Source organism: Pieris brassicae, chromosome 14 (assembly GCF_905147105.1).
Source record: "Pieris brassicae chromosome 14, ilPieBrab1.1, whole genome shotgun sequence".
Taxonomy (NCBI): Eukaryota; Metazoa; Arthropoda; class Insecta; order Lepidoptera; family Pieridae; genus Pieris; species Pieris brassicae.
The window spans coordinates 4,610,121-4,627,843 of NC_059678.1; the positions used below are offsets into that span (position 1 = coordinate 4,610,121).

Here is a 17,723-nt window from a genome sequence, read left to right on the forward strand (position 1 = left end):
CATAATGATGTACTAACGCTATCTCACTCCCACACATATATGCCACACCAGTATTGAAATAAAAGATGTTCTGTCTCTTTTTGTTGATTTTTCCTCAACCTACTATTTTTGGGTTTAAGAAAGAGCTTTTTTTTTCTTCATAAAAGAGTGGGAAAATGTGCAGGACGCTCACCTGATGTTAAGTGATACCGCCGCCATTGTACACTTAATGCCCAGAGTGCTCGCGAGTGCGTTGCTGGCCTTTTAAATATTGGTACTGGTAGAACAGTGAGAAAACGGGCAGAGGGCTGACCTGATGTTAAGTGATACTGCCGCCATTGTACACTTAATGCCCAGAGTGCTCGCGAGTGCGTTGCTGGCCTTTTAAATATTGGTACTGGTAGAACAGTGAGAAAACGGGCAGAGGGCTGACCTGATGTTAAGTGATACTGCCGCCATTGTACACTTAATGCCCAGAGGGCTCGCGAGTGCGTTGCTGGCCTTTTAAATATTGGTACTGGTAGAACAGTGAGAAAACGGGCAGAGGGCTGACCTGATGTTAAGTGATACTGCCGCCATTGTACACTTAATGCCCAGAGGGCTCGCGAGTGCGTTGCTGGCCTTTTAAATATTGGTACTGGTAGAACAGTGAGAAAACGGGCAGGAGGCTCACCTGATGTTAAGTGATACCGCGGCCATTGGACACTTAATGCCCAGAGGGCTCGCGAGTGCGTTGCTGGCCTTTTAAAAATTGTTACGCTCTTCTCTTGAAGTTATATGGAAAATGAACAATAATACACACCTTAACAAGCGCTTTGGATATAAAATCATTAAAATGCTTGGTCCATCTCGAGGGCTGCTCAAGCGTCGGTGGATCGCTCTTCTGTATCTTCAGCAGCACTCGCATGGGAGTCATTTCGTGATTCGGAGGCTCAATTTGAGCGAACTCGATCAATGTTATACCGAGCGACCAGATGTCCACCTAACACAAATTTTATATAACACTCATTAACATATAATATAATATAATCTTAATATATATAAATCTCCTGTCACGATGTTTGTCCGCGATGGACTCCTAAACTACTTAACCGATTATAAATTAAATTGGCACACCGTGAGCAGTCTGGTCCAACTTAAGAGATATGATAGTTTAGATCTTTAATTATAGTCGCAATTTTATTTTATTGCAAATTATTTGTCTATAATTAATTGAGAGTCACAATTATCTGTTAACTCCAAAAGATCCTAACAGATGTCGATACTTTTCGACTGCATTGAGTAAGTAATCAATAGATGGCACTGCTATGGTAGACCGACAAACGTGTCATATAAGCTACAATTCAATATCATGATTACCACGTGTTGGTGTTAGCATAGCCAACCACGTGTTACTTAGACCGAAGTGTAAATCAAATTCAAATGATAGTGACGATAATACAGTGAAATTATTCTTTCGTATTTTGCCCCGGCATTTTTTAATACGAGTAGCCATCTTAGTCTATGGATACATTATATTATGTACGGTCTTCCATATGAAAGGTGGATTTACGGAGAGTGATTATAACGTCTTTTTTTCATAAAAAAAACAAGTTAAGATATATATTTTTAAAGTTTACGAAACCTGGAATTAATAAGCACTGTTGCCAGCAAAAGAATAAAATAAAGTAATTAAAGTTAATTCGGTATATTGTTCGTGATATTGAAATATATTTTTTTATTAGGTCACTTGACTATAAATATTAAGATTTAGATGGTAAGTAAAACTAAAAATTCGTAGCATTTTATTTAAAATTCGTAGCATGTTATTTAAAATTCGTAGCATTTAATATAAAATTCGTAGCATGTTATTTAAAATTCGTAGTATTTAATATAAAATTCGTAGCATATTATTTAAATTTCGTAGCATTTAATATAAAATTCGTAGCATGTTATTTAAAATTCGTACCAATTAATATAAAATTCGTAGCATTTTATTTAAAATTCGTAGCATTTAATATAAAATACGTAGCATATTATTTAAAATTCGTAGCATGTTATTTAAATTTCGTAGCATTTAATATAAAATACGTAGCATATTATTTAAAATTCGTAGCATTTAATCTAAAATTCGTAGCGTTTAATATAAAATTAGTATTTTTTTTTAAAATACGTTATTTTTTTTAATACGTTACATTTTTTTAAAAATACGTAGCATTTAATTTTAAATATATAGCATTTAATTTTTATTGGTATCAAATTGGTCAAATTTGTCCAATTTTCAGTGGAGAACTTTTTTAGTACCAACACTTATGAAATATCAGAACTCTACGGAACGAAAAATCAGAGTATAACCTAACCTAACTATTGACAATAGAGCAAAGTGATGTACTACAATTTTATAGACGACATTTCTACAAATCAATCAATGGCACTACAACGTTTTTAGGTCTGGGCCTCAGATGTCTATTTCCGGTTTCCTCACGACGTTATCCTTCGTACGCGCGAATGTTACATGCGCACATAGACAGTCCATTGGCGCACAGCCAAGGTTCTATAACCTCATAGCTGAGAGTCACACGCTGGAGCCATCAGGCCTGCTGCTCTGCTGTCAAGTCTAAGTCAAATTAATCACCTTAAAATCATAGGGATGGTCCCGAAACGTCTCGCAGAGAACCACCTCTGGCGCCATCCAATAAGGTGTTCCGATGAACGTATCGTGCTTCTGCAGTGTGGATTTATTCTTCGCTGACACACCGAAGTCCGCTGCAAAGGTTTATAAAAACTATTAATTACAACAACTAACCGTTAATCAAATACTTTTGACATATTTATACGTCCGCAAGGAGTTTACGGCGATATTGTGTGTCTTATGTATATATTATTATATATTTAACAATCGTATTGGCTCTGTACTGTAATAGTCATATTCATATATTTATTTGCATTCCATAACGTTACAATAGATGTTTATGAGGCTTAAAGCTAGGTACAATATTATGGACCCTGTTAGGGCACAGCAAAAGAAGGCATTACAAAATTTATATTACATAATAGTACATAAAATTTTACATTTCAGGTTAGTATTAATTACGATTCTGGATGGCTCGAAGGACCAAAATGTACGGTTCCTGGGTCAACGGGATGCTTCAAATAATAGAGATTTATTGATTTACTCTATATTTACCATTCGCGTGTTACAATAGAATATGAGCGAAATAATGACGTGCTAATTGCTATATACCGAATGAATACAATTTAACAGTCAAAGAGAGTGCCTACGTCTGGCTATGCTCTCGGGGTGTAACTCCCATGATTTAGTTAATTGCTATGAAACGAATAACTGTATGTAGAAGAGAGTGCCTGCGTCGGGCTATACTCTCGGGACGTAACTCCGACGATTTGGGAAATCGTCACGCTTATAAGTGATCGATATGAACCTTGGCACTATTACTTAAGATGTCATGTGGAACATGGTGTAATGGTTGCAGCTCCTTACAAAGTTATTTAAATCGTTTATCGTTCTTTCAAAATGGATACATAACCTTTTCAACTCCAGTATATATTATATATATGTCGGAGGAAGCCATTCAACGAGTTGCTTGTTGATTGTACAATAATACATTAAATTCTCTTTATCATTTAAACAGATTGCATTAATCTTAATTTAACTTAATACGCGATTTTACGTAACATATTTCTGTTAACAAATTAGTGATTTTAGTTAAAATTAGTTACGTTTTTCTAATTTATAAGATTGTAATCGTTATTAAACAAACGACCAATGAGAGCAGAGCATTTTGCTCGAGTGGGGTCGAAGCGCCATCTATATATAGCCCAGTCCGTTGGTTGTTACGGGGCCTTTTTGAAGTGGGGACGGATCGAGTTGGATCCCTGAGTTTTGGTCGCTAGATTGGTGCATTGAACTCACTGCTCGGTCTTAAAACTTATAATTTATTATTATTTGTATCATCAGTGTAAATCAAATATTGTGAAAACTACAATCGTCGTGTTTTGTGCTCGCGCATTACCCTCATGACGCCCATCAAATCTGCAACCACTGTCGATGACGTCACTGGGGAAGGTGTTTCGAGAAACGTTGACAAAAAATGGAAAGAAACAAGTGAATAATGTGTCACCTGCCTATCTTATGTAATTTAATAAATTTTTATTTATACAAGGCCGCTAGTTGCCCTCATTTTCATTTAATTTTGTTCAATTTTTTTATATATATTGTAGTGTAACGAAGTGTTAATAAATAAATGTGGTTTTTTGGAGTTTGACGAGCGTATAGGCCTTTAGCAAGAATTTTCGAGTTAAATACGATTTAACTGCTGTAACGTCGACTTATATTTCGCGATTTATTTGTATTTTTCGATTAGCAGAGTTGAATTTGAACAACGATTCAACATAAATTTCATTGTGTATATTTTTGACATTAAAAAACTCTATTAGTACAGGATACAGGGACAGGTGTCCACACACACACACACATCTAAATACAAACAAACAAACCCAATTTAACACCACCAGTCATAGTGGCCAGTACATTTCCAGCCTTCAAATCCCGGTGAATGACCTTCATGGAGTGCAGGAACTCCAGTCCTTTACACATTTCGCGACAAACGTAGGCAATCTGCGATTCGTTGAGGCCCTTCTCCAGTTCCGCCATCACCGAGTCGAGGGCACCACCATCACAGTATTCGAGGAGCATCTGCGAAAATAATTGTTAATATAAAGCATTATTTTTAAAAGGCTGTCAAGAGCAAACAGGCGCTCATCTGATGTTCAGTGATACCGCCCATGGACACTCAATGCCGGAGGGCTCGCGAGTGCGTTGCCAGCCTTTTCGGAATTGGTACTCTCCTTTCTTGAAGGACCCTAAGTCGAATTGGTTAACTCTCTTAAGTGATAACGCCGCCCATGGACACTCTCAATGCCAGAGGGCTCGCGAGTGCGTTACCGGCCTTGTAGGAATTGGTACGCTCTTTTCTTGAAGGGCCCTAAGTCGAATTGGTTAACTCTCTTAAGTGATAACGCCGCCCATGGACACTCTCAATGCCAGAGGGCTCGCGAGTGCGTTGCCGGCCTTTTAGGAATTGGTATGCTCTTTTCTTAGAGAACCCTAATTCGAATTGGTTAACTCTCTTATGTGATACCGCCGCCCATGGACACTTTGAATGCCAGAGGGCTCGCGAGTGCGTTGCCGGCCTTTCAAGAATTGGTACGCTCTTTTCTTGAAGGACCCTAAGTCGAATTGGTTCGGAAATACTTCAGTGGGCAGCTGGTTCCACATAGTGGTGGTGCGCGGCAAAAACTCCACATTTTTTTGAGTCATCAAGTTTCGATCCAAAATGTATGGATCCGAAGTTGAAACTTTATGAATGAGAAGTTTCCAGGTTCTTACTATCAGCTATGATGCCGAAACTGCTCTTAAAGAAGAGAACAACGACTTGAAATGCGAGTTGCAGCGCAAGGAAGAGTTGCTCAGACGTCACTACGATAAGATCAGCCAGTGGCATAATCTCTTAGCTGATCTTCAGGTTTGTATTAGCATGAATCATCTATTCACATTAAGGTCACAGAAGGTACATCATTTCAGTCAGGAACTTCTAGGAAAACATGCCTTAGACCTAAAACAAGCACGAAAGATCGGCTACTTGCCGATGATATAGACAGACGAGTGAATGCTGGGAATGTAGCTGACAAAAATCTCAAACGAGGCAGTGGCGCAAACTGTTAGCTGGTGCATAGCCTGGACTGTCCACAGTGGGTCATAAAACTGACTCTCGTGGTTCATTGAACGGAACTACTTCACTAGATTAAGCCAAGAAATACTGGTTTAAGTCATCATTTCAACATCATCTTCGGCCGAATCTGTCAAAACAATTTCTATCCAGATAACTCCATACTGGAGACATTGGCATGGCATGTACTGACTTTGAAGGCCTGTACCAATCTAAAGCCTATGTACAGGAGTACTAGAACGATCTCAGACAGAGAGAAAAATGTAAACCAACTGAGTTTCTTGACTTGTTCTTTTAAACTGATTAATAATGATCAGATCACATCACCACCATTTTGAAGAAGAGATGAAAGAAGGCAAATGGGTACAATCATTATTATTAGGTATATAAAATACTGGCACGAGAAGATCTCTATTGTGCTGTGGATGGAGCAAATGAATTGGACATACACCCCAATGAGATCCCAATTATATCCCCAAGTAGGCTTGATTGGAACCCACAAGAAAAGCGGTAAAGTCCAAAGCAAACCTGACATCGGACAATTGAAGATGACGCACAGAGGAAATACTAGGCTCAAAGCCGTTGAATCCTAGGGGTTATAGGAAATAAACCACATATACATATATATATAGCAACACTCACCCATAGCTTATTGTCAATGAAGTAAGCCTCATGCAGTTCCACCACATTCGGGTGTCTGCATTCGGTTAAAATGTCAATCTCCACTGTGAAGTCTGCTAAATCGTCCTCATTGTCCAAGACACACATTTTTGCGGCTGCTAATTGGGCTGTTGTTTTGTGCTGGGCTTTGTACACCTGGAAATTAAAATTATTAATAGAAACCATGTTACATTCGCAGTAACGACGAGGACGTCGTCAGAATTATAAAAACAATTGCTGGAGAACATGAACAAAGGCTCCACCATCACGCGAATGTCGAGGCTATTCAACTGGACACCACGAGCCTATTGAGAAGATTGAAAAGAACAGAACGATTTGAACTAGTGAACACTATGAACTAATTATTGTTATTATCAGTGGCGCTACAACCTTTTTAGGTCTGGGCCTCAAATTTCTATATCTGTCTCATTTGTCAATCTAATAGGACTAAAAAAAGTCGATTTTCTCACGGTGTTTTCCTTCACCGTTCGACCATGTACTAAACGCGCATATAGACAGAAACTCCATTGGTTCAAAGCCGGTGATCGAACTTACGATCTCAGGGGTGAGATTTGCAGATTCTAGGCACATTCGGCGGCCATTATATAATTAATCTTCTTGTTTATTAAATTAAATCATTTTCTTCATTTGGCGCGTTAGAGAAAAATTATTAGAGTAAATTTTAACAAAAAAAAACCGACCCTGAAGTTAGCTATACTCAACATTTTGTTTTTTTGTGATATTTAACTAAACATTATTTAACTAGATCATGCGTTATAATACAACTATCAATGTATTCAATACCTTTTTTCTATTGTTAGTGTTGTTTTTTCTTCAAACATAGAGTACAATTTGTGTAAAGATTTTTATCTTGTTACGCCAAAGAAGTATAACTTCTAATGCGTATACATACACACACACATTTTCTGTATATATAATAATAATACCTTTCCAAAGGCGCCATCGCCCAGCTCCCCAATCATGTCCCAGTTTTCATTAGGATCACTATTATCCCTAATATTACTGAAAACTTTTTTCTTTTTCGCGTCATTTCCACCGCCCAGGTGTAGCACCTGAAAGTATATAGATGTTATAATAAGCTTACATTTACGTAGATTAACACTAAATCTAACTTATCATAACACACAGAATAATAATCAAACAAGGAATAAGATTTATTATAAGTGTGTAATGTGTTTGTTGTGGTTGTAACTGGCCTTGGCTCAGCATTATGCTTAGGAGCAGAGTTGTTCCACAGCGATGGTCATTCTGCCAGATATCTAATCTCTATTGGAAGATTTGTGTATATAGTTAATACAAAAATAAAAATAATTTATATTTATGGACGGATTAAAAACTATACATATATCGTGGGATTTTTCTTAAGAAAAGTAGGTCAAGCTTACCTGATGTTAAGTGACACAGCCAGAAGGCTTGCAAGTTGGTTTGCGTTGCCTGCCTTTGAAATATAATAATAAATACCAACTAAAACACCTTTTCTGTGTATACCTCAAACAATACACCGCCAAACTTATTTAAGTAAGAGACTTGATTGGATTAAAACCTCAGTGACCCATCCATGGACTCTTCAAGAGGACTCGCAACTGCATCACAGGCTTCAAGAATTGGTATTGGGCAGCTGGTTCCACATACCGGTGGTGATTAAACACGCTCAGTTGTGGAATAAGGAACGTCTATGATTAAAAACCTGATACGTCCCATGGAAATGTATTTACCTTCTTAAGATTATTAAAGAACGACATGACTGCGTACGCGTCGTGAGCCGACGCGACAGCGCCTCACCCGCCTTGATACATTATGCCGCTATTACCACCGCTGCTTGCGTCTGAAAAAAGAAAAAATAAATATAATGTCTGTTGTTAATAACTAACTTACAGATACCGGCAAACTTCTTAAGAATTAAACAAGGGGGTGGGGGGGACACATACACAGCGCGGGACACAAACGTCAACTGATTTACCAATCACGCAATCTATTGTCTACTTATATGAATAAAGGTATTTTGAGTTTGACTTTGAATAAAACAAATGTTTATATACAGTCAGCAATAAATGCTTAATAATTAAAAAATACTCCCCAATACGGATCGTTTAACAGATATTCTAGAAATTCAAACTTAAATCTAAGTTACAAGAGCGACCAGACCATGTCTTTTCACACACACATCGCTAACACACACCGTAAATCTTTCTACTAAATATTTCCGATAATCAATTCATCGCAATACAGCGAGCTCAAAGCTCGTCCTTGTCTCGTGTCTTGTCAGCGTGAGCCTTATCTTAGCGTGGGCGGTGTCCCATACACAAGCCAAGTCACAGGCGTGTTACGTACACAACAATGTAATAGTTGTATAAGCGAAAAGTACTTTCATTACGACACTGTGAAAACATTAAGCCGTTAACATAGTATTAGACTAGCAAAATTCATCATTTCATCCCCGCAAGGTCACTGAGAAGCAAACATTTGTACTGTAGTGTGACTAAACAAAGTGTTGCTTTATCGTCTCATGCGTCTATGTACACGATAATATTTGTAAATCCAGATTTATTCTTGTTTTTTTTTTTCGGAATAAAATCACAGAGCAGCTTCCAAACGACACAAAGCGACACAGCTGACAGTACGAAACAAAACAGGGAACTGATCATTCTGATCAAGCCATCATAATGCCGAATGATTATTGAGTCATTAAACGAGTAAAATCCCAATTTCATTAGTGTGTAATTGAGATATATTCGTTAGCTCACATATTTATATATCAATGTTGTAATGTGGAATTAATAAACTTAATAAATGACTGATATTTTGAATTACGTCGTGTATATAAGTTCGTGTTAATATCAATTGTATTAATAAATAACCATTTTCGTGATTGTCGCCATTGTCGTAACAATACACTTATTATTCGTTAAGAAATGATTACAAACTATAAAATCGAGTCAAATTCAATTATTTAACTCATTTTTCTGTATCTAATTATTATAACAATAAAACATTGACTATTAGAACATATGCTAATAAGCCCAGCCAGACATATAAACCGCTTGCTCTGAACACATACACCAATCCAGTGATTCATCATCCACTATAATAGTATCACAAATTTCCGCCGGCACGCGATAATTACACAATAAATATTGTTAAATGACAATCTATAAATACATCTTTCGCTTTTGACATTCAGAAACGAGACTTATCGACTCCTATATGTCTAATCTATATATATGTATATATATATAAATGAATCCCCATTCCCCTTGGTCACGGTATCACGCGTGAACGGCTGGACCGATTTCGCTAATTATTTGTTTGTTGTGTTCGTTATTGACAGTAGAAGGTTCTTATGAAAGAAAAAAATTAAGAAAATTGCGCGGAAAGTTTGAAAATTTATGTACACTTTTGTTACGATGGCAAATTTATTAAATTTCAAAACATTTTTCATGTAACCTTATGGCGTTTGACATAACATTGACAGAATGCGTGCTACAAATATTGTCAAAGAGGATGTAAGAAAAATTAGTCAAGAGTTATTATATTGATACAGTACATATAAAATAATTACAGTCGCTAATTGTTTGTGGCATTAATGTTGGAAACCCATGTTTTTCACATTGCCAGTTATATGTCGGAATACCAACAAAACTATTTACATACCGCCAGAAAAACTAACAAACAATGTTATCATAAAGCATTTTTAGTTAATTATACCAATTCGAAATCAATATTCATAGTTAAGACAGGACAACGTCTGTTGGGTCAGCTAGTAAATTATATAATCAATTATACATAACATATAGCCAAAGATTAAATACATAATATACAAAAATGTTCAAACATTCACGTTTAAACAATCGAAGATGGCTGGACCAATTAGATTAAATTTTTATTCCTTGATCTCTAAGGAAGCCTTTTATATAAAAAGTTAGGCAAAGAAAAAATATATTAAGGTTAAACGAAGTTCGCGAGGGTAGTTACAAAAATAAATATCTTTTTTTACAAACAATTTTCTTTTAAATAAAATAAATAATGTATAACTTTATTATAACGTTATAAATCATAATGGAGACATTTAAATCCGTCAACTGTATCTTCTCGAGATTGTTTCAATTATAGTGACCCTGCAATGTGAATGCACTCCCAAGGGATTGAGAATAATTAAATGCAAGAGGATAACACGACCTTACTTTGCAGTCTGCCAGTGTTTCGACGTTTGCGTAAGACAGCGGAGCGACTAGCGATTTTTATACATATAAATCATCTGTGCGTGTTTGTAAATACACACCTTCCAGCTTTGTGTTAAATTCGTATAATTTTGACGATTATCCCAATCCTAATCTTTGGGATTGATTTGCTTCAATTCAAACAATTTGTACGACTCAAAACTTGGCAAACAAAACGGAAAACCACAAAAAAAACAAAGATTTGTCTTCCATCAGCAGGAGGCATGGTGAATTAGGAGCACGAACTTACATTCACGTGGGAAACAACACGCAAATACATAGTCGAAAATAACTAACATCGCCGCATACACGAATTCAAGTACGATCTGCCTTCAGCGAGAGAGACAACCCAACGCACAGAGGCCTAGATACCACATCATATATAATGTGGCGAACTTGACGTATACTTATCGCTCCTCTCAACAACACATCCTCGACCATACATGATGTCATTATAAACATCGTTCCAAGTAAGATATTATTTAGCGTATGACTAATAATATTATTAACAATGCTGACATAAGACGGGGATTTCGTTGTGTTAACTAAAACTCAGTCTTTTGTATCTGACAGTTAAGCTTTCCCGTTTTTATCCAAGTGTTTAAAAATCAAATCAGTGGCGAGTTATGTAGCCTTTAGTTAAGTTACATATATATATATTTGTTAATAACTAGAAGCGTAAACCAAATGTAAACGATCATCGCATACTTGAAGCTCTTTAGTTTTAACCCACTCAAAAAAATGTAATATAACATTCTCGTTTCCGACAATGTCCAATAGGTCGCCTACCTATACTGGCAATGCGGGGCATTTTTCACTCGCTTAGGTACCGATCTCGTGGTGATGGATTGACTACTAAGTCGGACTATATATATGTTTTAGCTAATAATCATAAAAATAAATCAATGGCGCTACAACCTTTTTTTTTAGGTCTGGGCCTCAGATTTCTGTACCTGCTTCATGATTTGTTAATCGAATAGGCAAGTAGGTGATCAGCCTTCTGTGCCTGACTCACGCCTTCGACTTTTACGGACTAAGGCAAGCCGGTTTCTTCACGATGTTTTCCTTCACCGTTCGAACTAATGTTAAATGCGCACATAGTAAGGAAATCCATTAGTACACAGCCGGGGATCGAACCTACGACCTCAGAGCTGAGCGTCGCACGCTAAAGCCACTAGGCCAACACTGCTCATTCGGTGCTAGTTAATAATCAGTGTACAAATAAATGAAATTTAGTTTTTCCTACACTCATAAATTGTATTTTAACATTCTCGATTTCAATGATGTCCAATAACATATGTATCATTTAGATTTATGAACCCTTAGATAGAAAAAAAAATACAAAATTGGCTATGTTTGTATCGCATACGCCTAACATTGTGTTAGTTACAATCTCATATTTTAAACCAATAAAGTCAGTTGTTCCCCAGCTTCAAACAAAGATTAATTAACGCTACAAACTTTTTCACTGTATCAGTTACATGACCATTTGTCAATATAATAGACAAGTAGGTGATGTTAAAAGCGGACATAGAAAGTCCATTGGTGCACAGTCAGGGATCGAACCTACGACCTCAGGGATGAGATTCTCACGCTGAAGCCACTAGGCCAACAACTACTTCAGCCATATCTTCATCCTACATCCAGTGTACAGATGGAGATCGAACCTACGACCTCAGGGATGAGATTCTCACGCTGAAGCCACTAGGCCAACAACTGCTTCAGCCATATCTTCATCCTACATCCAGTGTACAGATGGAGATCGAACCTACGACCTCAGGGATGAGATTCTCACGCTGAAGCCACTAGGCCAACAACTGCTTCAGCCATATCTTCATCCTACATCCAGTGTACAGATGGAGATCGAACCTACGACCTCAGGGATGAGATTCTCACGCTGAATCCACTAGGCCAACAACTGCTTCAGCCATATCTTCATCCTACATCCAGTGTACAGATGGAGATCGAACCTACGACCTCAGGGATGAGATTCTCACGCTGAATCCACTAGGCCAACAACTGCTTCAGCCATATCTTCATCCTACATCCAGTGTACAGATGGAGATCGAACCTACGACCTCAGGGATGAGATTCTCACGCTGAAGCCACTAGGCCAACAACTGCTTCAGCCATATTTTCATCCTACATCCAGTGTACAGATGGAGATCGAACGTACGACCTGTACGAGACTTGTTGGCCTAGTGGCTCCACCCAAGTACTTATATAACATTGGTTCAATCACGACCACAGACTTATTTACCTCATATGGTCAGTATATAGGTCAATAGTTAACCTCATTAAGGCTTGCACTGCACAGTTCAAAACAACGTGAATTTTTAATTAGACACCGCCCCGCTTTTATTTAATTAAATAAGTTTTATGAGAGCTTTCTATGACACTTCTTTATCGGCATTGGGAAAAATTTACCGTCACATTTTTCCGTAATGCGCCATATTTTTCTTTTCCCTACCACGGTTGATTCGAAGCCATTAATAACAATAATATATAATAACGACAATTAGTGAAATTCTGTAATAATCTTAGCAGTGATAAGGTAAAATGAGATAATTGTATTATTTGTATTCATGTCTATGATAATAAAAGCCTTTTGTTAAACTTTATTTAACCAATTTCTGTAAATATGCATATAGTAGATCATTTTTCGAAAAATAAAGATCACAAAGAAGTTTCACTTCTTTCGTGTGTACACTAGTACACACACACACTTCTTTATGCAGCGTGAATTTCGAGGCTGTACAACTCCTTGACACCACAGGCCTAGCAAGAAGACTGATAAGAACAAATCCATTTGAATTTGTAGTTCCTGTTCGTACACGTTAGTGAAGTGCTACACTTATATCCCCATTTAGAGTCCAAGACTGGTAGATTAAGCAATCTAACATATTGTTACGAAGACGGGTCGACTGCAATGTTTCTAGATTTTTCCACTAGTTAGAGAACTTTTCAGCAGGCTGTAATATGATTTCTGACCGTTTCAGGAGAGGGTCAATCACATATTAGATAATTGTAATTTCCTTAATGTTACCCTAGTTTTCAGGAAGCTGAAACCTTTTTTCAGTCGGTTTCAGAACTTGTGTATTAGAGTGGTGCAGTTTTCAGGCGTTTTCAGGCCTAGGTATACCCCTTTGATGAAGGAATATTCTAGACCAAACTTTCTAGGTGTGAGACAAGGAAGAAATGATACGAGAGAGAGAGAGAGAGAGAAAATCAGAACTTTCTCGAAACTAGACTGAGCACTCTAGAACGCCGTACGACAAGGACGGAGCAACGTGCGAAAGAGACAAAGAGTGCGGACGTTCTAGAATTGCGCAATCGCTACTCAGTAGCAAGCCCGCCTAGAAAGTTCTCGAATATTGTTTAGAATTATTCCCAGGGATATATAAGCGAGCCGAAACGCGACTAGTCACCTTTAGTTTGGAATGCGATAACAAGAGAGAAACACCGAAGCGAAAAAGTGCGAATAAAGTGAATATAAGTGATAAAGTACTGTGTGAAGTGTGCATAAGTGAAGTAATAAGTGATTGTTTTTGTGTGTGTTTAGTTATATCTGCAATTAATTTGTGCCCATAAATTCCTCATTGATTTATCAAGAAATAAACCCTTGAATAAATATACGGCATTTTCTATCCGATCCCCTAGCTCGTAACAATATATTTTTAAAATTTTGCGACACATTACATCGAATATAATACTTAAAAGAATTTACATAGCACTCGTTCAGACCGTATTGACATATTGCATAAACATATGGGGAGCGGCCAATACAACAAAAATTTTGGAATTGGAACAGGGACTCTGTTAGGGCTCTGTTAAAGGTCATGCTGTTCCGGCCATACAGACTCCCATCGGAAGAGCTTTATCATCTCAGCCAATTACTTTCCGTTAGGAAGCTGTATGTCCTGAGTCTAATTTTAAAATCACACAGAGCGCTACCATTTGATAGTAGGCGGTTCTTAAACAGAAATAGGGATGTTGTCGTCGGTCAGACCGTAAGGACTGACTTCGCCAGACGCAATATGCAAGCAGACTGCATCTATAATAAATTAAATAGGCTGCTTAACATCTACATGACCCTACGCAGACTTAGAGCTTCTTCTGAGGCCTAGTATGTAGTTACAGACTTTATTCATTCACTGTGTACTCACTGACTAACTCACACACTCACTTAAGCACTCAAGCGTGTTGATAACAGTTACACATCAATAACTAAAATAAATAAAATAAAAAATGTAAGTAAATTATATATAAATTAATTGAGGAATGTATAATTAAGTTTGTTATGAAAGAGCTGGAACACACACAGGTATTTTTTACTTAAAAAGGCTTCCCAAATCTTACACATTGTAATGCAATTGAACTTAAAATGAATAAACAAATATATTTTTTTTTATTATATACTTTTATGTCATCTCTGGAGTCGTGAGCTCCGGCTGTACACCTATGACCTTTCTACGTTCGTATTAAACACTCGTACGGTGAAAGAAAACGGCAATGCCTTAGACCGGGAAGGTGTGAAGGCACACAAGGTTGACCCAGGCGCCTATTAGACACATCACAGACACAGATCTGAGGCTCAAATCCAAAATACTACCTAGTAAAGATACACTACATCCATGACGTCGCTAGTACTTTTTTTAAAGTAAAATCTTGCATCATCTGTATTCTAGAACAGTTTATCTTATACCTTATCTTAGATAACGTAACGTTATGTACCAAGAATAATACATAATTTATCACTAAAATATCTTCTAGATAACTACTTCTGCAGAGCCGACCGTTGCATCACAATGTATTCAATCAATTATTTTTTAATGAGGAGAAAATGCGCCTGCGCAGGCCCAAGCCATGGCTGTCGAGCTTGACGCGTGGACTGCGGGGCTGGGTCTACACTCAACGTCCTCTGCTATTCAGCTTATAGCCAGAGGCTACTCCTCACTAGAAACAACTCAGCCCTTCACACGACCTCAAGATGAGTCTTCGGGGTTGGCCAAGCATTCTACCCAAGAGACCAGGGCTTCACAGAGCTCAATCATTACCGTAAGAACCCTTCGTTACACCTGGTGAAGATAGGCTGTATATCCAAAAAGTTAGGTCTCTGTTAGTAATTACTATAGTATAACCCAACATGTAACTGGCAATAAAAATTACTATATGCTGCGGAAACTTTGACAATTCTGCAATGTTCTACAGTTTTATAAAATACATCAGCATCTCAAAGTCCGCGACCATGTATCTAACAAACATTTTTTTTGGTTCTAACTGACAAAAAGCTTTAGGGAGCGTTCAAGTATTACGTAACGAATTATGGGGGGGGGGTGTCCTCATGTAAAACGTTACGATGCGGGGCAGGGATTGAATTACGCGTAATTATTAATATTATTTTCGACTTTCCAGTACTTTACACCACATAATGATAAGTTTTAGGTATAAAGAGTCACTGGTGGTCACGAAACGTTACGGTGCGTATCATGGGGGGGGGGGGTGTTTCAAGAATGTGCAAAAATTGCGTGTATCGTTCCCTTAGACAATAAAATGCGAGTGGAACTGCAGAGCACAGCCAGTTATTTATAGAGTGATGAAGTTCTTCTGCATTATCTCTTTTCGTACCTTCAAACAGGAACAAACATGCAGGAAGATCATCTATCGTTACATCATACCAACGCTCATGGACACGCACGTTGCCAAGGCTTGCATACACAATTGGTACGCTCATGAAGGACCCTTAGTCGAATTGGACAATATAATAATAACATTCAGCGATGGACTTCCGATGATAATACTTAACTCCGGGTTGAGGTTGAGGAGAAGTGATAGCTCATGAACTACACTGTACACTCAATTTTTAAAACATCGTTAAACGGTAATGCGATACTAGTTTTCGGATCCACACTTTTAGATTTCAGTGGCTTATACGTGGATTTACGATTACAAATAAACTACGATAAATTACGATAATATTCGGCCATTTACAATTGAAAAATATTGAGGGAATTTTCGTGTTTTCGAACCAGCTACAACACAAAAAATTCGTAAATAGATTTTTGTATTGAGAGCGCATTAGGCTTCAGAAAATTTATGTTTCACGCGTCCTCACCGACCGCTCCACTACACTAGCGAATCACACGTATGCCAGAATTTCGCGACACAATACAGTGTAAAATTTTGTTTAAAATTCTATTACTAGCGATTTTATGAGATACTAGCGGACCCGACAGCCGTTGCCCTGTCTTAACCATGAATATTGATTTCGAATTGGTATATTTAACTAAAAATGCTTTATGATAACATTCTTTGTTTGCTTTTCTATCCGACATATAATAAGTGGCTATGTGAAAAACATGTAATTTCAAGATTAATGCCACAAACAATTAGCGACTGTAATTATTTTATATGTATTGTATCAATATAATAACTCTGACTAATTTTTCTTACATCCTCTTTGACAATATTTGTAGCACGCATTCTGTCAATGTTATGTCAAACGCCATAAGATTACACGAAAAAAGTTTAAATGAAATGAAAAAAAAATATTGCTATCGTAACAAAAGTATTCTTAACTCTTCTAATTTTCCGTGCAATTTTCTTAATTTTTTCTCTCATAAGAACCCTGTATATCTATATATATATATATATATATATATATATATATATATATAAAAATCCCCATTTCCCTTGGTTACGGCATCACGCGTGAACGGCTGGACCGATTTCGTTAATTTTTGTTGTGTTTGTTACCATAATATACATAACTATACAAAAAAAAGTAAATAAGTTACACGAGTTATTAGGCTACAGGCGGCCTTATCGCTAACAAGCGATTTCTTCCAGGCAACCCTAATATGGGGGAATAAAAATAGAAACACCTACGAAGGGTTTATCCTTCTTCTTCTTTGGAACAATTAACATAGAACATCATCGAAATAACATGCAACTATAACTAAAATTAAATAAAATAAAATGCAAAGAAAAATATAAATAATAACATGTATAAACATACATGTAAATGCTCTGCCAAAGGTTAATTGACTCACAATTAATATACATAAGTAGCTAATACATAAGAAGAAAAATTATCAAACAGAAGAGAAAGGTTCTTATG

At 37.1% G+C, this 17,723-nt stretch overlaps 1 protein-coding gene across 2 annotated transcripts in view; it reads right to left on the minus strand.

Annotated features, from left to right (window-relative positions):
- Positions 1–17,723, minus strand: part of LOC123717990 (serine/threonine-protein kinase 10) — a 59,545-nt gene that overhangs the window by 32,026 nt on the left and 9,796 nt on the right. For both annotated transcript variants that reach the window (XM_045674320.1, XM_045674319.1), the window contains exons 2-7: positions 8,102–8,211; positions 7,313–7,438; positions 6,348–6,521; positions 4,474–4,672; positions 2,594–2,724; positions 782–961 (exon numbers count right to left, since the gene is read on the minus strand). In XM_045674320.1, the coding sequence (XP_045530276.1) occupies positions 782–961; positions 2,594–2,724; positions 4,474–4,672; positions 6,348–6,521; positions 7,313–7,438; positions 8,102–8,128 (837 nt within the window). In that variant the 5' untranslated portion in view covers positions 8,129–8,211. The remainder of the gene's footprint in view (positions 1–781; positions 962–2,593; positions 2,725–4,473; positions 4,673–6,347; positions 6,522–7,312; positions 7,439–8,101; positions 8,212–17,723) is intronic.